Source organism: Heptranchias perlo, chromosome 5 (genome assembly GCF_035084215.1).
Source record: "Heptranchias perlo isolate sHepPer1 chromosome 5, sHepPer1.hap1, whole genome shotgun sequence".
NCBI classification, from domain to species: Eukaryota; Metazoa; Chordata; class Chondrichthyes; order Hexanchiformes; family Hexanchidae; genus Heptranchias; species Heptranchias perlo.
In genome coordinates, this window is record NC_090329.1 from 71,202,532 (window position 1) to 71,223,147 (window position 20,616).

The following is a 20,616-nucleotide window of genomic DNA, read 5'->3' on the forward strand; positions in this document are numbered from 1 at the left end:
TTAGGGATGGGCAATAAATGCCGGCCTCGCCAGCGACGCCCACATCCCATGAACGAATTTTTTAAAAGTTTGAAAAAATTAAGCAATACTGATTCAGTATAGCTAAATGTACTGTAGAGTTTTCAGATAGTAAATGGCTATAAAAAATAAAATACTACACCTAGTTTGAGATTAGCAAAAGCTTCTAAAGCTTTTACTGGCAGTAATAATAATAGCAATGTGATACCATTGCACTCAGTAAATATTTCCTTTCAAAATTTATAAAGCCACTATGGATAAACCACAACCAACAATTACAAATTATGTAATTGTCAAACAGCATTGGAGAGAAAAAAAGTCTCATTTACAAACATCTCAAATAGGGAAAGAACTGGGCCTACTGAAAGCCTACGTACGGACTCCATTACAATTTACACACTGGTGAATACCACTCCAACTCTCAAATGCACAACCTGCTCCTTCCAAGCTCATGTGTAATAACTGTTCCCAAATCGATTATACCGTATGTATTAAATCTACTACTAATGCACAGCTTTTTAAAAAAAAACCTCCTGTGCTAAGCATCTTGGGGCATTTACCATATAAATGCAAATTATTGTTAGTGTAGACCAGACCCATTTCACTAGTTTCCTTAATTCCAATTGTAAACACGAAGAGGTGTTTCCCAGAACAGCAGAAATCTTTTTGGTTCTGGCTCTTAGCCTTCGCTTCCTGTGCCTCCTAATGGGCTGATCCAAACTATTTTAGGTGTAAATTCAGAAACGATTATGCATATCTGCAACTGAGAACTAGTATTGAATCTAAGTATTTAAGCAAATAGTTTTCTAAAAATTTAAATGAGTGCTGAACAAAGGGAACAAAAACAATAGGTAGTTAATAAGCACCACTAAGTTACATGGCTGCATGATTGTCTTGCACAACATAAAGCCAATAGCAATGACTGAAAAACAGTTGGTACGATTGTGATACAGGTGATTTATTTTACATAAAATACTGGCTCCCTTTCCATATATTTTACAACACTTTTTTTCTTCAAAACTTAGTTTTTCCACCAATTTCCAGCAAACTTACCAGTGCAGATTTAGTGAGAGGCTGCAGAGTGAGACGTATGGGGACGTCACGTGAAGCAGCCTGAAAATAGTCAAAAAACAATAAAAATTTAAACAACTGAAGCTTTTTCAATAGGAAATAGGACATACAATATTGGGAATATGGCCTTATATATAAATAAAATTCAACAAATTTGAGAAATGTTCCAGTAATGGTTAAAAGGTATAACACATGTACGTTACAGGAAAGAGAGATTACTGACCCAGTGGGGTCCTTATTCTTACATGGAAAGTTTCTGCCATATGTCACCAGGATAAGACCAGATTACTGATGGTTAAATGCACTTTAAACAAGCTAAGATATCATGCCATTTCACAGGACAGTCCTGCAACCCCCTCTCCCATGCCGCATGAAAAGATTTTGCTCTGGACATGGTCAGTTCTCTTCCCAAAAGAAGCCATTATAAATCCACATGATAAAATCATATACAGCAATCTATCTTCTTCATTCACACTGATCATAAACAATTAGGGACATAACTAAGCATACTTTGTAAAGAAAGAAGGGTTGACCTTTTGAAGTCATTTCTAATAATCTAATTGAAAACTCATCAGCAACACAATAAATCTTCTAAAGAAGATAGGTCTGAACAATGACTGTATGAGGATTGCTCCCAGCAGCTTTAGAATGTTAAGACATCTGAAGTTAGGCTGATGGCAGTGAAATGGGCAGAATAACCCTCAAATCATTCAAAAAGTGCTCTAAAATGTAAATGTAATAAGAGGAGATAGCTGAACAATTATCAGCACATCTCATTTACTTGCCTTACTCCCTTTTATGCTTCAGGGATGTTAGACAGACAGAGCCCCGGAGCAGAAATTGTGTGTAAAACGTGCACTCCTGTAACATTATGAAGTTCTGCCCACTGATTCAAGATGAGGACAATGGATTACGCGTAAAATTATCTTCTCATTTTGTCACAGGCCAAATGAATAAAAGTGGGACACAGTATGTGAGAAGCCCAACAAGAGAGGAATCACTGCTGGATCTAGTAATGGGAAATAAACTACTGCAGATAAGTAAGGGGAACATTAAGCAATAGTGATCATAAGATAATAAGGTTTAAAATAATGACTGAGAAAGACATAAGTAAGACAGACCAAAGTAATAGATTGGGAAAAAGCTAATTTTGAGGGGAGGAGAACGGAAGTAGGGAAGGTAAACTGGAAAAAAATGTTGATAAAGAAATAGTACAGCAAATATTTAAAAGTGATCAAGAGAGTCCAGGAGAAATATAGTCCTCTTAAAAAAAAACAAGAACAAACTAGCCAATAATGAAACACCATGGATGAATAAAGAGATAAGGGTAAAATTGAAACTAGAGAAAAAGGCATACTCTAAGTACATAGACAATAAAGGAGAGGATGTCAAAAGGAAATACAAAAAGGTTAGGAAAGAAGTAAAAAAAAATTAGGAAAGCAAAGAGGAACTATGAAATTAAAATGATCAAGGAATATAAAAAGAAATAGTAAAGTATTCTATAAACACAAATAACAAAAGAGAGACAGGGCCACTAATGGATACACATGATAAACTTGTAGCTAATGACAACAAAGTGGCAGAAATGTTACATAATTACTTTGCCTCAGTGTTTACCAGAGAGACTAGCATGGTGGGCATGACATTCGAAGAGATCAAAAAAAAGATATAAAAAGGCATTCAAGATAGAAAGGAGGGAGATAATTGATAAACTAATCAAACTTAGAGAGGATAAAACCCTTGATCCGGATTGATTGCATCCATACATATTGAAAGAAGTTAGGGAAGAGATAGCAGAGGCACTATTACATATTTTTTAAAATTCATTAGAAAAGGGAATAGTGCCAGAGGACTGACCGACAGCTAATGAGATTCCTATATTTAAAAAGTGAGCTCGAACAAGTCCAGGGAACTATAGACCAATTAGCTTAACATCAGTGGTAGGAAAGATAGTGGAATCCTTACGCAAAGGTATAATAGAAAAACATCTAGAAACCGGATTTCAAAAAGGGACCGTCATGCTTGACCAACCTTATTGAATTATTTGAAGTAACAGAAAGAGTAGACAAGGGTAATGCAGTGGATGTAATATATTTGGATTTTCAAACGGCCTTCGATAAGGTACCACACAGTAGACTCATGTGGAGTCAGGGGGCAAGTAGCAGAATGGATAGCAAGCTGGCTACAAAACAGAAGAGAGTAGGGGCTAAGGGTAGTTACTCAGACTGGCAAAAGGTGGAAAGTGGTGTTCTACAAGGATCAGTGTTGGGACCACTGTTGTTCACTATTTACATAAAACGATTTGGACTCAGGAATTGGAAGTACAATTTCAAAATTTGGGGACAACCCCAGATTGAGGGGTATAGTTAATACTGAGGACAACTGCGGAATAGGCTCGAGGGGCTAAATGGCCTACTCCTGTTTCTATGACTGCGACAAAATACAGGAAGACCACTGCCAATTACATGCCCATTCTGCAAGTTTATTAATATCCTCTTGCATTTTGATGCGTTCTTCCTTTGTATTAACTACAGCCTCCGATTTGGTGTCATCTGCAAATTTTGAAGTTGTACTTGATTCCTGATTCCAAATCGTTAATGTAAATTGTGAACAACAATGGTCCCAGCACTGATCCCTGTAGAATACCACTTCCACCTTTTGTCTGAGTAGCTACCCTTAACCCCATCTCTCTTGTTTTGGACTCTGCTTGCTATCCATTCTGCTACCTTTCCTGACTCCATACACTGTGACCTTAGTCATGTGTCTACAATGCGGTACTTATCGAAGGCCTTTTGAAAACTCAAATATAATACATCTACTACATTACCCTTGTCTACTCTTTCTGTTCAATAAGGTTGACTTAAGGGGGAGAAGTAGTAGGGAGGGAGGAGACTCGTGTGGAGCATAAACCATAGACCAGTTGAGCTGAATGGCCTTGTTTCTATGCTGTACACTTGATGTAACAAGTCACCTGAAGAAGAGCCTCAAGTTTTTTTAATATAAAGTTGTGGCAGAGATCCAGCTCTCCAGCTTACACCTCTTCAGAAGCATTTACAGCTGTGTCCATGAAGCCTCCACAATCAGTTTACTTCATCCACTCCTTTTGTAGGCCTCCCCTCTACTCCTCACAGCACACAGCAGTAAAATAGAAATCAAGAAAAGAATGTGGTGGCAGAGAGGAAGATAATTTTTAAAAATGCAAATCTGCACCATAATACAGTCACCACTATATCAATTTTCACATGGATGTATGTTGTGAATTGTGCACAGTAGACATCTGCACTAAAGACTGTTCTGCTACCTCAAATCAAGATGAACAAAAACGACGGGCCTCAAGATTAAAAGTGTCTTTTTGAAAAGTAGGCTCTATGCTAGATGATTCCAAAGTATCAGACAGGTGTCAGGATACCCAAAGTGTGGTATCAAATGATGAGGCAACAGAGCCAGAAGATGGAGACTGCTTCAGTACTTTAACTAGAGGTGTAAGGAGAAGTAGGCACTGCATATTGCCAAGTCATGTTTTGATAACATGCAGATGAAGCCAATGAGAACTGAAAAAGCCCATCTGTACTTAGTGAGGAGCTCAAATCTAACAATATTCTCCAAACAATAAGATTACTGTGAGGGGCAGCGGGAAAGCTTCAATTTTGTTTCAGAACAACAGATAAGGTTCTCACTACTGGTTGCTATCAAGCAACGCCTGATGAAGTGCATGTGTGTAGAGAATTGAGCTTGGCTGCAGTGCTCCTCAACCATGATTGAATATATTATAAAAACTCTGGCCACTTGAATAAGCTACGAGGAAAGGGGGGGGGGGGAAAGAGAAATCCATTGCCTGTGACAGTGTATCCCACACAGAATCAGTATATTCTTAAAGAAGGAAAGAGAAAAAAAATTGGTGGAAAGAAAAACTGTGGCTAGGCAGTGCCCTGATGTATTGCTTGAGTTGTAGGAGGGTGACCATCTTGAATTTTTCCATGAGTAAAGGTATTCAGAACCCAGAGGTCCAAGATGGGTCAGAATCCTGCTGTACTTCTGCAGCTAAAAGTTAGAGGAATAACTCACCAACCTAGTCTCCAGAATAGCTTCAATAGCCCCAGTGATCAACAAATTATGTACTTTATTATTTATTTGCCTGTAAATCCTTAGATTGTACAGAATATGCTCCTGCCACCTGGGAAGAGGGACACAGTCAAAATATAACCTCAGATACATCCCATGAGATCCGCAGGAAATGGGTTTCAAACACCTGGATATGCCTTATATCCATGAAGTATTGTAACGAAACTAGAGAGAGGGCTGAGATGGTAGTGTGTGCAGTGATTTCATTTGCCGAGTCCTTGCTGGGCTTCCTGATCGGGACATTCTGATCTCAGGGCAAATCCTTCTTTTCTCATACAAAACAGCAATTGCATTTCCAAAAAGAGTCAGGCTGTGTATTGGTCGTTTCCTGCTGAGGAAGGCCAGGAATGTGCAGGTGTTGCCATTCTAATTGGATTCTTGATTAAGGACCTGGGGACTGAACAAGCGAGGCTCAACATCAGCTTCTCAAATTAATATTAAGATTAGTACAAGGAAGGCCAGCCAAGGGATAAAGGTAGGCTGAAGAAACTAGATATTAATGATGAGGAAATGAAGTGTTAGAGGAGCATATATGCTTGGGAGATTGTATGTCTGGCAAAGGGGAATGGAAGAAAGAGGAGAAAGGACACTATGTGAGCTGGAGGCATTTTTGATAGAATATGAAAACCAATGTGGAGGAAGAGGAAATACATATCAAGAGACTTGAAAAGGAAAGTGTATGATGCTAGAGTCCAGATCAACACAATTGTACAATAATGCAAACCTGACTTTATTGAAGACACAGAGCAGGACCTGGGTGCTTTTGGAACATGCTGTGGAAGGGTTGCGGAGCAACAACAACTTGCATTTATATAGCACCTTTAACATAGTAAAACATCCCAAGGCGCTTCACAGGAGCGTTATCAAACAAAATTTGACTCCGAGCCACGAGGAGGTATTAGGACAGGAAAGCTTGATCAAAGAGGTAGGTTTTAAGGAGCGTCTTAGAGGAGAGAGGGGTAGAGAGGTGGAGGGGTTTAGGGAAGGAATTCCAGAGCTTAGGGCCTAGGCTACTGAAGGCATGGCCACCAATGGTGGAGAGATTAGAATCAGGGATGCGCAAGAGGCCAAAGCTGGAGGAGCGCAGAGATCTCAGAGGGTTGTAGGACTGGAAGAGATTACAGATATAGGGAGGGGCAAAGCCATGGAGGGATTTGAAAAAAGGAATTTTAAAATCGAGGCATTGTCAGACCGGAGCCAATGTAAGTCAGCGAGCACTGGGGTGCTGGGTGAATGGGACTTGATGCGAGTTAGGATACGGACAGCATCCTTATCTCGTTGAAACATATAAGATTCTGAGGGGGCTTAACAGGGTAGATGCTGAGAGGTTGTTTCCCCTGGCTGGCGAGTCTAGAGCTAGGGGGCATAGTCTCAGGATAAGGGGTCGGCCATTTTAGACAGATGAGGAATTTCTTCACTCAGAGGGTTGTGAATCTTTGGAATTCTCTACCCCATGGGGCTGTGGATGCTGAGTCATTGAGTATATTCAAGGCTGAGATAAATAGATTTTTGGACTCTAGGGGAATCAAGGGATATTAGGATCAGGCAGGAAAGTGGAGTTGAGGCCAAAGATCAGCCATGATCTTTTTGAATGGCGGAGCAGGCTCGAGGGGCTGTATGGCCTACTCCTGCTCCTATTTCTCATGTTCTTATTAGCAGAATTTTGGATGAGCTCCAGTTTATGGAGGGGGAAGGGATGCAGAGCATTAACTATAAGCAATGAGGAGCAGTCTGTACACAGCAAAATAGTGTGCTGTAGCAAGGAGACTGCTTTGGGCATTGCATATGTGCTGCGTGACTGAAAGCAGGTACCCTCAGTGGGTAATGAAATGGATCCCAGTTGGGAAACGACTATATTGAAAACCAAAGATGAGATGATGGGAACTCCCTCAAATTACTCTCCGAACAGCTTTTTGTTTAACGGGGAATTCTTAGTCACTTCTGCAAATCATGTGGAAATGCATATTTATTTTTTATTGCAATTGTTCTCCAGTTACAGCATATTATCACACATTGTTCTATGGCACGTGGCAAGCATTTATCCCGCCATCCTTTTTCTATCAATTTTCACCTCTCCCAAGGGGCAAATTGATTCCTTGCTGGGATACAGTTTCATAGGCTCTATAGATGCCCTCCAGTACCAAGTATCCATTCTTCATGTGCAAGTAGACAGTGAGTATTAGCAGACTGGCTAATCACATGGTACAATACAGTTGAACCCAACCCGATCCTTACCAAATGCCTACAGATACATTCCAGCAGAGGTCACTGGATAGTGACAAGGGGGGTGCACTCCAGTACTCCTACTGCAACCTTGACATATCAGCTAAACTAGTATGGATTAGGAATCGAAATGGAGACCTGGACTGTAAGTTCAGCTACTCATTGCCTTAACCAACAAGCTACTGAACGAGCCTCAGTATCCAGCATACATTGCACAGCATATCAGAAAAGTCTTGCAGATGAACACAAGTAGTTCTAGTAAGTAGTAGTTGCGTTCAAGTACATGGCTGTATCATTTGGTTGGTGGATTTATGGCTGCTCCATCATAGCTTTGAGTTTCCACAATTGGGGGATTGGTGTACTTTTCTCCCCCCCCACCATCTATATCCTAGGTTACAAATGTGACAGTTAACTAACTGTTGGCAGACATAGTAATGTGGATCAGATTTTGGAGAAGTGCTCTTGATCCAGCTCAGTGAGTTAATGACTTATTTTCTCGCACAACCAATAACCTGCAATACTACTGGTGACAAATGCTGTGTTGGTGGGGTAGCAATGTAAGCTGCTTGGCACTAGCTTCCCCCCACAATGTGCCACATCCCCATCCCCATCCTGCAATAAGGCAGACAGTAAAATTCTTCACGACTATAATACTTTTTTGTAACTATCCAATAATGCATATCAATTCTTTCCCAATTGCTTCCCCTAAAAGTCAGTTCCCCAGGCCCATCCAGGTATACCAGAGAAGGTTGGGGGGAGGAGAGCGCGAGGGGAGAAAGAAAGAACATTATTTTCCATTTCTATCAAGAGTCCCATCATTGCACAATGCATTACTGACAGCGTCCACGACACCACACAACCCTGCCACGGTAACCTCTGCAAGACATGCCAGATCATCGATACAGATACCACCATCACACGAGAGGACACCACCCACCAGGTGCACGGTTCATACTCCTGTGACTCGGCCAACGTTGTCTACCTCATACGTTGCAGGAAAGGATGCCCCAGAGCATGGTACATTGGCGAGACCATGCAGACGCTGCGACAACGGATGAACGGACACCGCTCAACAATCGCCAAACAGGAGGGTTCTCTCCCTGTCGGGGAACACTTCAGCAGTCATGGACATTCAGCCACCGACCTTCGGGTAAGCATACTCCAAGGCGGCCTTCAAGACACACGACAACACAAAATCGTCGAGCAGAAATTGATAGCCAAGTTCCGCACCCATGAGGACGGCCTCAACCGGGATCTTGGGTTCATGTCACACTACACGTAACCCCACCAGCGAACAAATGTTATCTGTTTTTAATATAACGGGTCATTGACTGTCTTCCTTCTCTCTCTCTCTCTTTTTTTTGGGGGGTTTGTATATTCGGTGGCCTTTTAGGTGACACCTTTCTGTCTGCTCACTGTGATTACTGCCCGTTGCCAAGGCAATCACCAGGCATTGTTCTGTGATTTTCAAATGCGAAGGATTCGAAAATTTCATTTCCACACCGTTCACCTGAGGAAGGAGGAAGCCTCCGAAAGCTTGTGGAATTTAAAATAAATTTGTTGGACTATAACTTGGTGTTGTTAAATTGTTTACAATTGTCAACCCCAGTCCATCACCGGCATCTCCACATCATGATTTAAATGAGTTCACATGGCACAGAAGATTTTAAAAACTGGATATATACTGCTACACTCAAGTTACACCCCCCCCTTCCTTTCCCTGTAACTGAGAAGCGTGTTGTGGAAATTATTTCAAAATTAGGAAAATACAAATATCTAAAAGTCAAGATTTACAAGAATTGCTCTGCCACAAATTTAAGTCTATAATAGATTTACTTTTATAGTGTTTGTAAACCACAATTAAATATACCTTCAATTTGCTCTTCCCTGCCAAAACTATTCACTATTCCAGGATCACCCTGGAATGCAAACATGAACCCCGGCTTCTATGCTCCACTACAAACCGTTGTCTTAAACCCCTCTCCCCTGCCCCCTCCACCCTCACCACCAAAGAAAAGTGCAAGGAACTCCTGGACGTCTTTGTCACTTAGATTGAGACCATCCATTCAGCTGCCTCTGCCACTTCCCTTCCTTCCCCGAGCTCACCAAACCAAACTTCCCCATGGGTTCTCCCTTGCCCTAGCCATGAACTCACATCTTTTTCTAGTTTCTCTCCTATCTCCCCCCATGCCCTCTCCGAGCTCATCTTGACCATGAGACGCAACTGCTGCTCCCTTGACCCTATTCCCATCAAACTGCTGACCACCGAACTTCCCTTCCTGGTCCCCATGTTAGCTGATATTGTTAACGTTTTCCTCTCCTCAGGTACTGTCCCCCTCCCCATCAAATCTGCCGTCATTACCCCCCCCCTCAAAAAACCCACCCTTGACCCCTCTGTCCTTGCAAACTAACGCCCCATCTCCAACCTCCCTTTCCTCGCTGAAGTCCTTGAACGTGTTTGTCGCCTCCCAAATCCATGCTCATCTTTCTCTCAACTCCATGTATGAATCCCTCCAATCAGGTTTCTGCCCATGCCACAGTACTGAAACGGCCCTTATCAAAATCACAAATGACATCCTATGTGGCTGTGACCATGATAATCTATTCCTCCTCATCCTTCTCGACCTGTCTGTAGCCTTTGACATGATTGACCACACCATCCTCCACCAATGCCTCTCCTCCGTCGTCCAGCCGAGTGGGATTGCCCTCGCCTGGTTCCATTCTTATTGATCCAGTCATATCCAGAGAATCACCTACAATGGCTTCTCTTCCCGCTCCCATACCGTTACCTCTGGAGTCCCCCAAGGATCTATCCTTGACCCCCTCCTATTTCTTATCTACATGCAGTTCCTCAGCAACATGATCCGAAAACACATCAGATTCCACATGCACGCTGACGACACCCAGCTCTACCTCACCACCACCTTTCTCAACCCCTCCACTGTGTCTCATTTGTCACTCAGCTTGTCTGACATCCAGTACTGGATGAGCAAAAATTTCCTCCAACTAAATATTGGGAAGACCAAAGCCATTGTCTTTGGTCCCCGCTGCAAACTCCGCTCACTAACCACCGACTCCATCTCTCTCCCTGGACACTGTCTGAGGCTGAAGCAGACCGTTCGCAAACTTGGCGTCCTATTTGACCCTGAGATGAGCTTTGGACCACATATCCGCTCCATCACCATGACCGCCTACTTCCACCTTCATAACATCGCCCGTCTCCGCCCCTGCCTCAGCTCACCTGCTGCTGACACCCTCATCCTTGCCTTTGTTACCTCTAGACTCGACTATTCCAATGCTTTGCTGGCTGGCCTCCCATCCTCCATAAACTTGAGCTCATCCAAAACTCGGCCACCCGTATCCTAACTCGCACCAAGTCCCGTTCTCCCATCACCCCTGTGCTTGCTGACCTACATTGGCTCCCAGTCCGGGAACGCCTCGATTTTAAAATTCTCATCCTTGTTTTCAAATCCCTCCATGGCCTCGCCCATCACTATCTCTGTAACCTCCTCCAGCCCTACAACCCTCAGAGATCTCGGCGCTCCTCCAATTCTTGCCTATTACGCATCCCTCATTTTAATCGCTCCACCATTGGGGACTGTGTCTTCAGCTGCCTAGGCCCTAAGCTCTGGAAGTCCCTCCCTAACCCTCTCTCTCCTCCTTTAAGACATGCCTTAAAACCTACCTCTAACCAAGCTTTCTTGTCCTAATATCTTGTGTCAAATTTGGCTTAATAACGCTCCTGTGAAGCGCCTTGGGACATTTTACTACGTTAAAGGTGCTATATAAATTCAAGTTGTTGTTGTACAGCATTTGGCTATTTTGTTAAATAACAAAGTATGTTTCAGGGTTAATCAATGATGGTGAACAAAGTTTTTATTATGCAGTTCCTATTGCAGAGGGAGTCCGGTACTTGAAGCAAAAAATATATATATTCAAGTCTTCTAAAATCTTCAAGACATCAGTGTTTGAATGCCTAAATTATACCCAGATCTGAATTCAACCTCATCTAATGCTAAAAAGAGCCAAGAGCTTGATAGTCAATTTGAAGTCCCTTGTCAAATTGGAGTTTTCAGAGTAAATACATATTTTTATTTACTTATTTTTATTTTTTTTTATAAGATAATAAATAAACAGGGACACTGGGTCGCCCCAGTGTCATCAACCCAAAATAAAGAAAATTAAAACAAGTGCACCCTTCCCTGAAGTGACACAAACAACCAAACCCTACATAACCGAAAGGAAACTTATCAAGCTAAACAACAATATTGTTGTCCCTATCCACTATACACTCCAGTCCTTGCAATGCCCACCCGTCGTAGAAGGCCTCAAGCGTACTGGCAGACACCGCATGCTCCTTCTCCAGGGACACCTGGGCATGGAGAAAGCTGCGGATGGGAGGCAGGCAGCCGGAGCGATTGCCCCCATGGGCCGTGTCTAACCTGGACCTGTGGATGGTCACCTTGGCCAGGCTCAAGTGCAGACCTACGAGGAGGTCCTCCGACTTGCCTACCCCACCTCCTCAGAGTGGCCAAAAATTAGGAGCCTGGGACTGAAGTGCAACTAGAAGTTGAGGAGCAGCCCCTTCAAATAATGGAAGAGGGGCTAAAACCTCTCACACTCGATGTATGCATGAAAAAAGGACTCATCCAGGCCACAAAACGTACAGGCAGCCTGAGAGTCCATGTAGTGGCTTAAAAGTCGGTTCATGGGGACCGCTCAGTGCAACACACTCCACCCCAGATCCCCAATGGTACAGGGGAAGACTCCTGCATAGAGAGCCCTTCACTGGGGATACCGCCTCCGCCGGACGGCAAGATGGCACGCCAAGGCTTAGCTGGATGGAAGACGAGGAGGTGGAGATTTTTGCAGTTAGTTTAAAATTTTTTGAAGCTTCAGTTTACTATTAAATCTGCGGGTGGAGGGCCGGAAGAATCCACCACCGTCCGCATTTTGTAAAAAAAAAAATTGCTGCTGGGCTCTTATAAAAGTAGCTGTAACTGATTGACAAAGTGCCTATTGCCAATTATCTCTAAATTCATCTTTCTTAGCTGTCAGAGTTAGTGTTCAGGAACAACCATTGTGTGAAGAACCTGTGAAGGGGAAATCAAGAGAAATTCAGCCAATATGAAACCCAAAATTTAGGAAGAGATAAACTAAAAAAGTGGGTATGTGAAAATGAATAGAGCAAAGGATATCCAAAAAAGTCAGCAATTAGAAGGAAAATAACTTGTGAAAGAAAACAGGAAGTGCAGGTGTAAATTAAGAAAACACAAAGCAGAAAAAGAGAAATGTATCTTAAAACTCCAGATTTTTTTTAAAATCTGCAATGAAGCGCCTTTTAATTATCCGAAGACAACATAACTCCCATGTTAACTTTTGATATAGGATTTGCCCAAAGACTAAATTTAATGATTACACAATCCATAAAATGATAGTGAATGGATAAGATTAAACCATTTTACCATGTTAAGAGAACTATCATAGAGAATGAAGTATGTGATTAATTACACTAATGAAAAGCCAAAGAAAAATCAGACAACCTGGAGATTGAAGAAATGTGAAAACAAACACACAATAGGTGCACTCTTTGACCTGAAGATGAAAAGATAAGAGAAAACAAATCTCAGTCACAACTATTTAATTTAACATCAAGTGTGAATAGTGGGATGAATTACATGGCATTTCATATAACTTAGACTGCATGATCACAGACACATTAAAATGTTTAATAGTCAACAGAAAGCACAAATTTAAAAAAACAGGCAACACCAGATCAGTTTGATTTTATAAAAAGCAACAAATTTTGTTGAAAACATTCACACACATTAGCGTAAACTTGCATATATAATAAAAAATAAAACTTAGGCGCCAAATGGCATCAGTGCCAATACCAATTTTGAATTCATGCTCCAAAATGTTTAAAATTTTTAAATGTATTGCCTAAATTTTCATCCTCTGTATTAGACTCGGGAGTTATTCTTTGATAGTTCCATCAATAAATTTTATTTTTTATATATTTTAAAACATCACGTTAGATTTTTTAAAAAATAGCAAATGGCAGAAAATAAGCTAAACAAGCCTAATCAGTAGGATTTTTTTTTGAGGTACAGTACTGCACTTCTAATTTTTTGGATTGAAAAAAGTATCAAACCTTCCAGTATCAGAGATCTGAAACATTGAAAATACTACTGTACACAGCAAATGCACTAGGGCCAGAGGATTAGTTCCTCTATAGTAGTTCCTCTATACAAATTCTTAATTTCTGATGACAGATCAGACCTCAATTAAAGACATGTTTAAGATTAACTAGGAGTAATCCAACCACCAAATGAACACTGTTGACAAGTTCCAGGCATGGTTTTATTCAAGTAAAAAGCCATCATAATACGGTCTTTCGCATACATAAAATTTGCCATAGCTCATTCACCTGTAAAATTTACCGCTCAGCATCAGCCCGAAAGTGCAATTTTATTCAGTCAGTAGTGATCAGAAGTTTGCCACATCCCAAGGCCATTACACGAAGGTAAGTTTAGCTTGGTATTAATGTTATATAATTTGTTGTGGGTGGGGAGGAATGCACTGCATTAAATAGCAAAAACAGTGCTCCTCTAAGAATACAATTTAAACTGCTGCTGGCTCCAGTAACCCAGGTCTCCTGCAGTGGGTGGCCTAGAGGTAAAACTACTAAAAGCACTGGACCAGCAGCTGTGTGATCTGGAAGCATTTTCACAACATGCCATCCTGACATCATAATATTACAGCCTGCCACACACTCACACAAAACTGGTTTATTGCAGTAGATGTTTTGTGTATCGCAACGCGCATTCTAGGCGGCCAATGCAGTTTGCTGCCAGTTCAAAGGGACATTGTTATGAGTGTAGTGTAAATTTTTCAAGAGCTACACACAGGCCTGTAGTCTTACAATGTAAACAAAAGAAATTGCAGAAATATTTGAAATGGCCCAAAAGAGCAAAATAATTGCCAGAAATTTCTGCGTGCAAACACAGCTTAGTCCACTACCGTTAATACAGTCCTGTGTAGAACGTAGTTAAGTCAGATGCCCACCAACTTACAGAAAAAAATTACATCAAGATTTTTGTATTTGAAGTGTAGTAAAGTTACAACACTTTTTGCTCATTAGGGTGATGCACATCAGTACTAGGAAATAAAACAAAAATATGTTGCAGTTATACTAGAGTTACTAGTCACTCCTATCGGTGTAATGTGACGTGGATCTATTGCAGAATGAGGCTGAGACACTGCCTCTGGAGGAAAGCAGCAGTGTCAAGTAGGAGCTGGAATCAAGACCGCAAGTGTAAGGAAACAGTTAATTCTTTATATTAACTTTTAGCTTTTGCCTACTAAGTGAGTTTCTGTTAGAAGGCTATAAATGTCAGTTTCGTTTCCAGTAAAATTAAAAGTTACCAGACAGAGACTTTAGCTGATAAGTATTCATCTACAAGCTTGCTTTGTCCTAACAGCTGTCCTCCTAGGGATTAACGCCTCCAAGGACATATCGGTGCAAGACAAGTGATAACTTGCCTATAGGAGAGTCTTGGGTCCCTGTAATTATCTCTAGTTGAATGACCTGATTGACAGTTCAGTCAAGGTGAAAGTTTGGGGGGTGATTCTTATTAAAACTGAAGTCCAGCTAATTGGATGCGATAATGGGCTGGAAATTGCTTTAAAAACAGCGAGCTCAATAGTACTCACCATTATTGGTGGCCAAATGAACGAGAAAGTTCCGGCATCCACTATGTGCTGTCAAATGCAGAAACCTGGAACTTGCTCTTCCTGATTCGCTGGTGATCTGACAAGTTCACATTAAAGCAATGTTGCCAGCTGCAATCAACAGAATCAACGGACCAGCGCCAACTTGCTCTTCTGCCCAGCTGGAAACTAACTAATGTTGCCACAAAACAGGTACACTTAAATATATCAGGTCTAAACTAATTAAGTCTTAATGACCACCAAACAACTGAAAATTAACTTAAAAATGTGGAGTCTCATTACTCCTGATTTTAATAGTTCTTGATAATTAAACATTTTTTTTACTTTTTCCTTCTTGCTCTTATTTAATTCGATATTTCTTATCCTCTCTTTTTTCCGCTCACTAACTGTTTTTACAAATAATTTTAGTGTTGTACCTTTCACTTCCTGGATTTTACATTCTAGCTTGCAGTGACTTGTCAAAAATGCTGCAATCTGATTGGTAGAGGGGAGAGTGAGATCTATTATTTTGTGGACTAACTTATCAACTTATAACTAAGAACATCCATTCCCTAACAGGAAGAGAAAATATTAGGAAACAGAGCAGCAGTGAGAAGATCAAGAAGCATAAGTGCCAGATCTTCTGCTGACAAAAAAAACAGCTGTTGCTGAATGAGCTCACATTGCAACAGCTGATTTGACACACCAAGGAGATAAAAAGCAGATGCAGTGGTATATGCCTATGCTCTTATGGCAACCACCACCCACCCAGTGAGCAACACACACTACCCTTTACTAAAGAGCTGATGACAACCTTGAACAGTATGCAAGAATCAACGCCAAATTTTACAATAACGAGCAACAAGTGAAAAAATTAAATGGGTTAAAAACAGAAAACTATGCCAGAATACTAACACCAGGAATTTCCTCAGGGCTTCCTCCATTCACGCATCAAAATGAGGAAATTTCTAGCTAAAGAGACTTGATGAACCTTTCAAAAAACAAAGAAATGATACAAATACAATTGTGTCAATTTTGGACTGTTGTGCACCCCTCTTCTCAATGTATAATTCAGCATGATTAGAGATATTAGGATAAAAGGCAAGTGCAGGAATGGAAAGGACTCAATCTTGAATAATCTCTTCTCTAGACTTCTCTTCTCCATAGTAAACAATCCCCGGCTCTTCAACCTCACCTCATAGTTCAGATGCCTTAAGTTAGGTATCAGCTTGGTTGCTTTTTTCTGCACTGCCTCCAATGCCTTGATATCCTTGCTATAGTCCAACAATGAGAATCTGCACAGTTTCCCTAATGTCTCAGCTGATAAAGACAGCATCTAACAGCCTACAAAGCAAAAATATCCCAAGTTTAATTCCCAACCTGTGCCAAGAAGCTGAAAAAGCAACAGGGAGGAGAAAATCAGGGATACAATCGCCTATGTACAAGACAGGGGGGTGAACACCTGCCTGATCAGCCTGGACCAGGAGAAGGCCTTTGACAGAATATTCCACACGTACACGATGGACGTGCTCTCCAAAAAGGGGTTTGGGGAGGGAATCCGCAATTGGATCCAACTGCTTTACACAAACATCAGTAGCGTTGTTTCAATCAACGGGTGGGAATCAGAAAGCTTTCCGATCAAATCTGGAGTCAGGCAGGGCTGTCCTCTCTCCTCCGTCTTGTTCGTGTGCTGCATCAAACCCTTTTGAGTCCATCAGGAGAGATGCGGGCATAAGAGGGGTGACGATCCCAGGCAGCGGAGCACTCAGGTCAAGGCCTCCCTGTACATGGACGACGTCGCCGTTTTTTTGCTCGGATCAGCTGTCGTTCCACAAATTGATGAGCATCTGTGACCAGTTCGAACTGGCCTCGGGGGCCAGGGTAAATCGTACCAAGAGCGAGGCCATGTTCTTTGGGAACTGGACCGACCGATCCTTTGTCCCCTTCACAGTCAGGTCGGATTACCTGAAGGTGCTGGGGATCTGGTTCGGGGGGGCCAGGGCGTGCACCAAAAACTGGAAGGAGCGTATTTCCAAGGTGAAGCAGAAACTGGGTCTGTGGGATCGACGATCCCTCTCGATCGTGGGCAAAAACCTGGTCATCAGGTGCAAGGTGCTCTTGGTGTTGCTGTACTTGGCACAGGTCTGGCCCATATCTCGCTTCTACGCCGTGACAGTCACCCGAGCCATCTTCCACTTTATCTGGAGATCAAAAATGGACCATGTCCACAGGGACACAATGTACAAATCTCTGAAGAAAGGGGGGAAAGGCGTGCCCAACGTGGCCCTCATCCTGAAGGCCAATTTCGTGTGCGGCTGCATCAAGCTTTGCGTGGACCCTTGGTACGAAAACACAAAATGTCACTACGTGCTGAGGTTCTACCTAACCCCAGTGTTGTGAAGGATGGGCCTGGCCACGCTGCCACGGAATGCTCCGTCCAGTTGGACCGTTCCGCCTTCCTATTTAAGCCTTTTGGGATAAAAGGCCCCAAGGGTGGTGTAGCAGAAATCAAAGTGCTTATGGCTGGTTTTAAGAGGAAATTACTTTCGTTTTCAGTGATAGTGAGGCAGGATGAAATCAAGATTATATTCAATTTTGTCTCTACCAACCAAATGCTTTACTCCCATGTTGAAATATTGTGGGAAAAATATAAACTAATCTTTTCCAGGAATGCAAAATATCACAAAAGATCAAACATTTTAATCAGCATGTATACCTTCTATGCATTTTTAGGATCACTGTTTGTGATAAGACTAATGAGTAAGTGATTTTCCCTTGGGTGACACATTTACAATTGTTCTGCTTGCTGACTGAGCAAGCCACACAGATTTGTGCATAAGAAGCCTTGGTGGAAAAACAAAGTACAGCATGCAACAATTTAATGTACAGTGGCTCCAATTTCATGAAAATGGATTCAGCAGACTGAAAATTCGAGTTTAAATCATCTAAACAGTTACAATTACAAATCCTGCTGCCTAATTTAACCTTTTAAATCTGTCATGTTTTTAAAAGAATTATGGATGGCCCCTGATCACTCAAGATCATGAGGAACACAGACAAGAGCTACTGACGTGATTTGTCTGATCAACATTATAGAGAAGTACCTGGTGTCATTTTGTTTCTGAGTCAACTATGAATATATTAGTCATGTGGAATTGATTGATCTGATCATTAATAAAAGTGCAGAGAATACTCAAAGTAGGTTGGTACTTTACACTTTTTATATCATGAAAACAATTATTTTCACACACACTTTTGAAATGGGTTTATTTTTTTAAAAATTCATTCATGGGATGTGGGCGTCGCTGGCAAGGCCAGCATTTATTGCCCATCCCAATTGCCCTCGAGAAGGTGATGAGCCACCTTCTTGAACTGCTGCAGTCCGTGTGGTGAAGGTTCTCCTACAGTGCTGTTAGGTAGGGAGTTCCAGGATTTTGACCCAGCGACTATGAAGGAACGGCGATATATTTCCAAGTCGGGATGGTGTGTGACTTGGAGGGGGACGTGCAGGTGGTGTTGTTCCCTTGAGCCTCCTGCCCTTACCCTTGCCCTTCTAGGTGGTAGAGGTCTACCTCTAGAGATAGAGGTGGTAGATGATGAGAATTTTGAATGGTTCCTTAATCTATTTATTACAGGATATAAAAGTCTGTTAGGTCAGGGATAATTTTGCTTTTTTGGGGGTGGGGGCTAAATTATTAATGAACGGTTTCTAAGAACATTTGAGGAGTGGCTGTATTTAGGAAATATTGGCAGGTATATATAGATGAACATTTCCCTACCTCATATTATACATGGATTCTAAAATTGCAATCTCAGCGTCAGTTTTGATAGCCAGAATCATCATTTCAAAACTTGATCAATACTAATATAGATTAAAAGGCAACAGTGCTTGTTTTGTATTGTGACTGCTGTGGTAGAGAAATGGAATGAAACACTGTGGTCCATTTGACTGCTCCTAAAATTCAAAATACACTATACTCTATGCCCTTATACTCAAACATATTTATCAAAAAACTACCCAGCTTCTTGAATTTGCCAGAACTACCTGTGTCTGGCATCACACTAAGCAAAGGAGCACTGTGTGAAGTAGTTAATAATCTGAGCATCAATCCCTGGAACACGTCACTATCACGTACAACTACCCTTTGATTGTCCAATTTCTAAAGTACTCTAGGATCTCTTTTCACCACTCACCACTCCTCCCACTACCGCACCCCCCCCCCCCCACCTTCTTGCCTTCGAATCTTGTGGACCAACTTCTTTTGTGGCCGTGTCAAAAAGTTTGAATTTTCCCATAAATCTGAGTATGTATGAAACCACAGGATTTGAGATGGGTTGGTGACTGTACAGATCTATGCACATAAGCTTCTCCCCTCTTCCCTTTTATTCTTAGTAGTTATCATTTTGATGCTTCACCACAACAAATCAATTAAATTGGAAACCAAACTAATCTAATATGTCTGAAGTGTTTAAAACAGATTCTTAATAAAAACTACTACCAGAGAAGTGACACACCTGCTGCATAGGAACTTACAAAGCAGGCACTGAATCGTCAATGGTTCACACGCTGCATTTATTGGCGAGTAGACCAATTGGATCCTCAAAATTCTACAACTGGAACTGTTCAAAAGAACAAACTTAATCTTGCAGTAAACATCAAACTGGTCTAAGTGCTAAGACATTAAAAATGGTCATTTATTGTTATCTCTTCCCATTTACTCTCATCACCCTTTTCTTTTGCACAAATCCCATTCCAGTCATTTAATAAACATTTTCCCTTCCTGCTTGTTTCATTACTTTAGGCTCTTCCACCCCACCCACACCCCCCACCACCACAAACCATTACCCTATTGTTTGGCTCTGTTGTCAATGCAAATAGGCTACCAACCACTTACCAAAAATACTTCTATCTGGATTTAAATATTGTTGTGTGTTGTCAAAAGCCAAGCACACACAGATAATATGGAAACAGTGAATATGGAAACAGTGCAACTATGTTGTTTTACTAAATTATGAATGACTATAAATGCAGTATTTAAATATTTCATTGGCAGTTATTTCCTATTCAGTAAAACTGCACAATTGCATTGGGCCATAATTTGCTGTAGCTGGGAATCTAACGACTTCTGCTGTTAAGTAGACTTGCCCTTGCACATTTAGGTTTTTAAATTATTTGCGTGGCAAGTTGCTGAAAGTGCGAGCTGATAACGTCACAGCGAGGAAAACAAGGCATCTGGTACCTGAGTAAACAGGGCAAACAACTGTGTTTCTCCTTAACCAGATTTAAGGATTGTGAAATTAGCAGCACAAGGACTGAGAAAGAAGTGTAAATTAGAGTGGGTGAATACAATGTCAAATCAGGAACAGAAAGAGAAATAAAGAGGGAAAGAGAGCAAGAAAAAAGACAGAAAGGAAAAGTTAAAAAAATTTAAATTGACAACAATTAAAACCTGAAGGAATGAGACTCCA

At 41.4% G+C, this 20,616-nt stretch overlaps 1 protein-coding gene across 4 annotated transcripts in view; it reads right to left on the bottom strand.

The window, feature by feature from the left end:
- LOC137321847 (nuclear receptor coactivator 7-like) overlaps window positions 1–20,616 on the bottom strand; it is a 116,730-nt gene that overhangs the window by 71,908 nt on the left and 24,206 nt on the right. For 3 of the 4 annotated variants that reach the window (XM_067984584.1, XM_067984582.1, XM_067984586.1), the window contains exon 3: window positions 1,072–1,131. The exons of the other annotated variant lie outside the window; for it this stretch is intronic. In XM_067984584.1, the coding sequence (XP_067840685.1) occupies window positions 1,072–1,131 (60 nt within the window). The remainder of the gene's footprint in view (window positions 1–1,071; window positions 1,132–20,616) is intronic. 4 annotated transcript variants of the gene reach the window in all.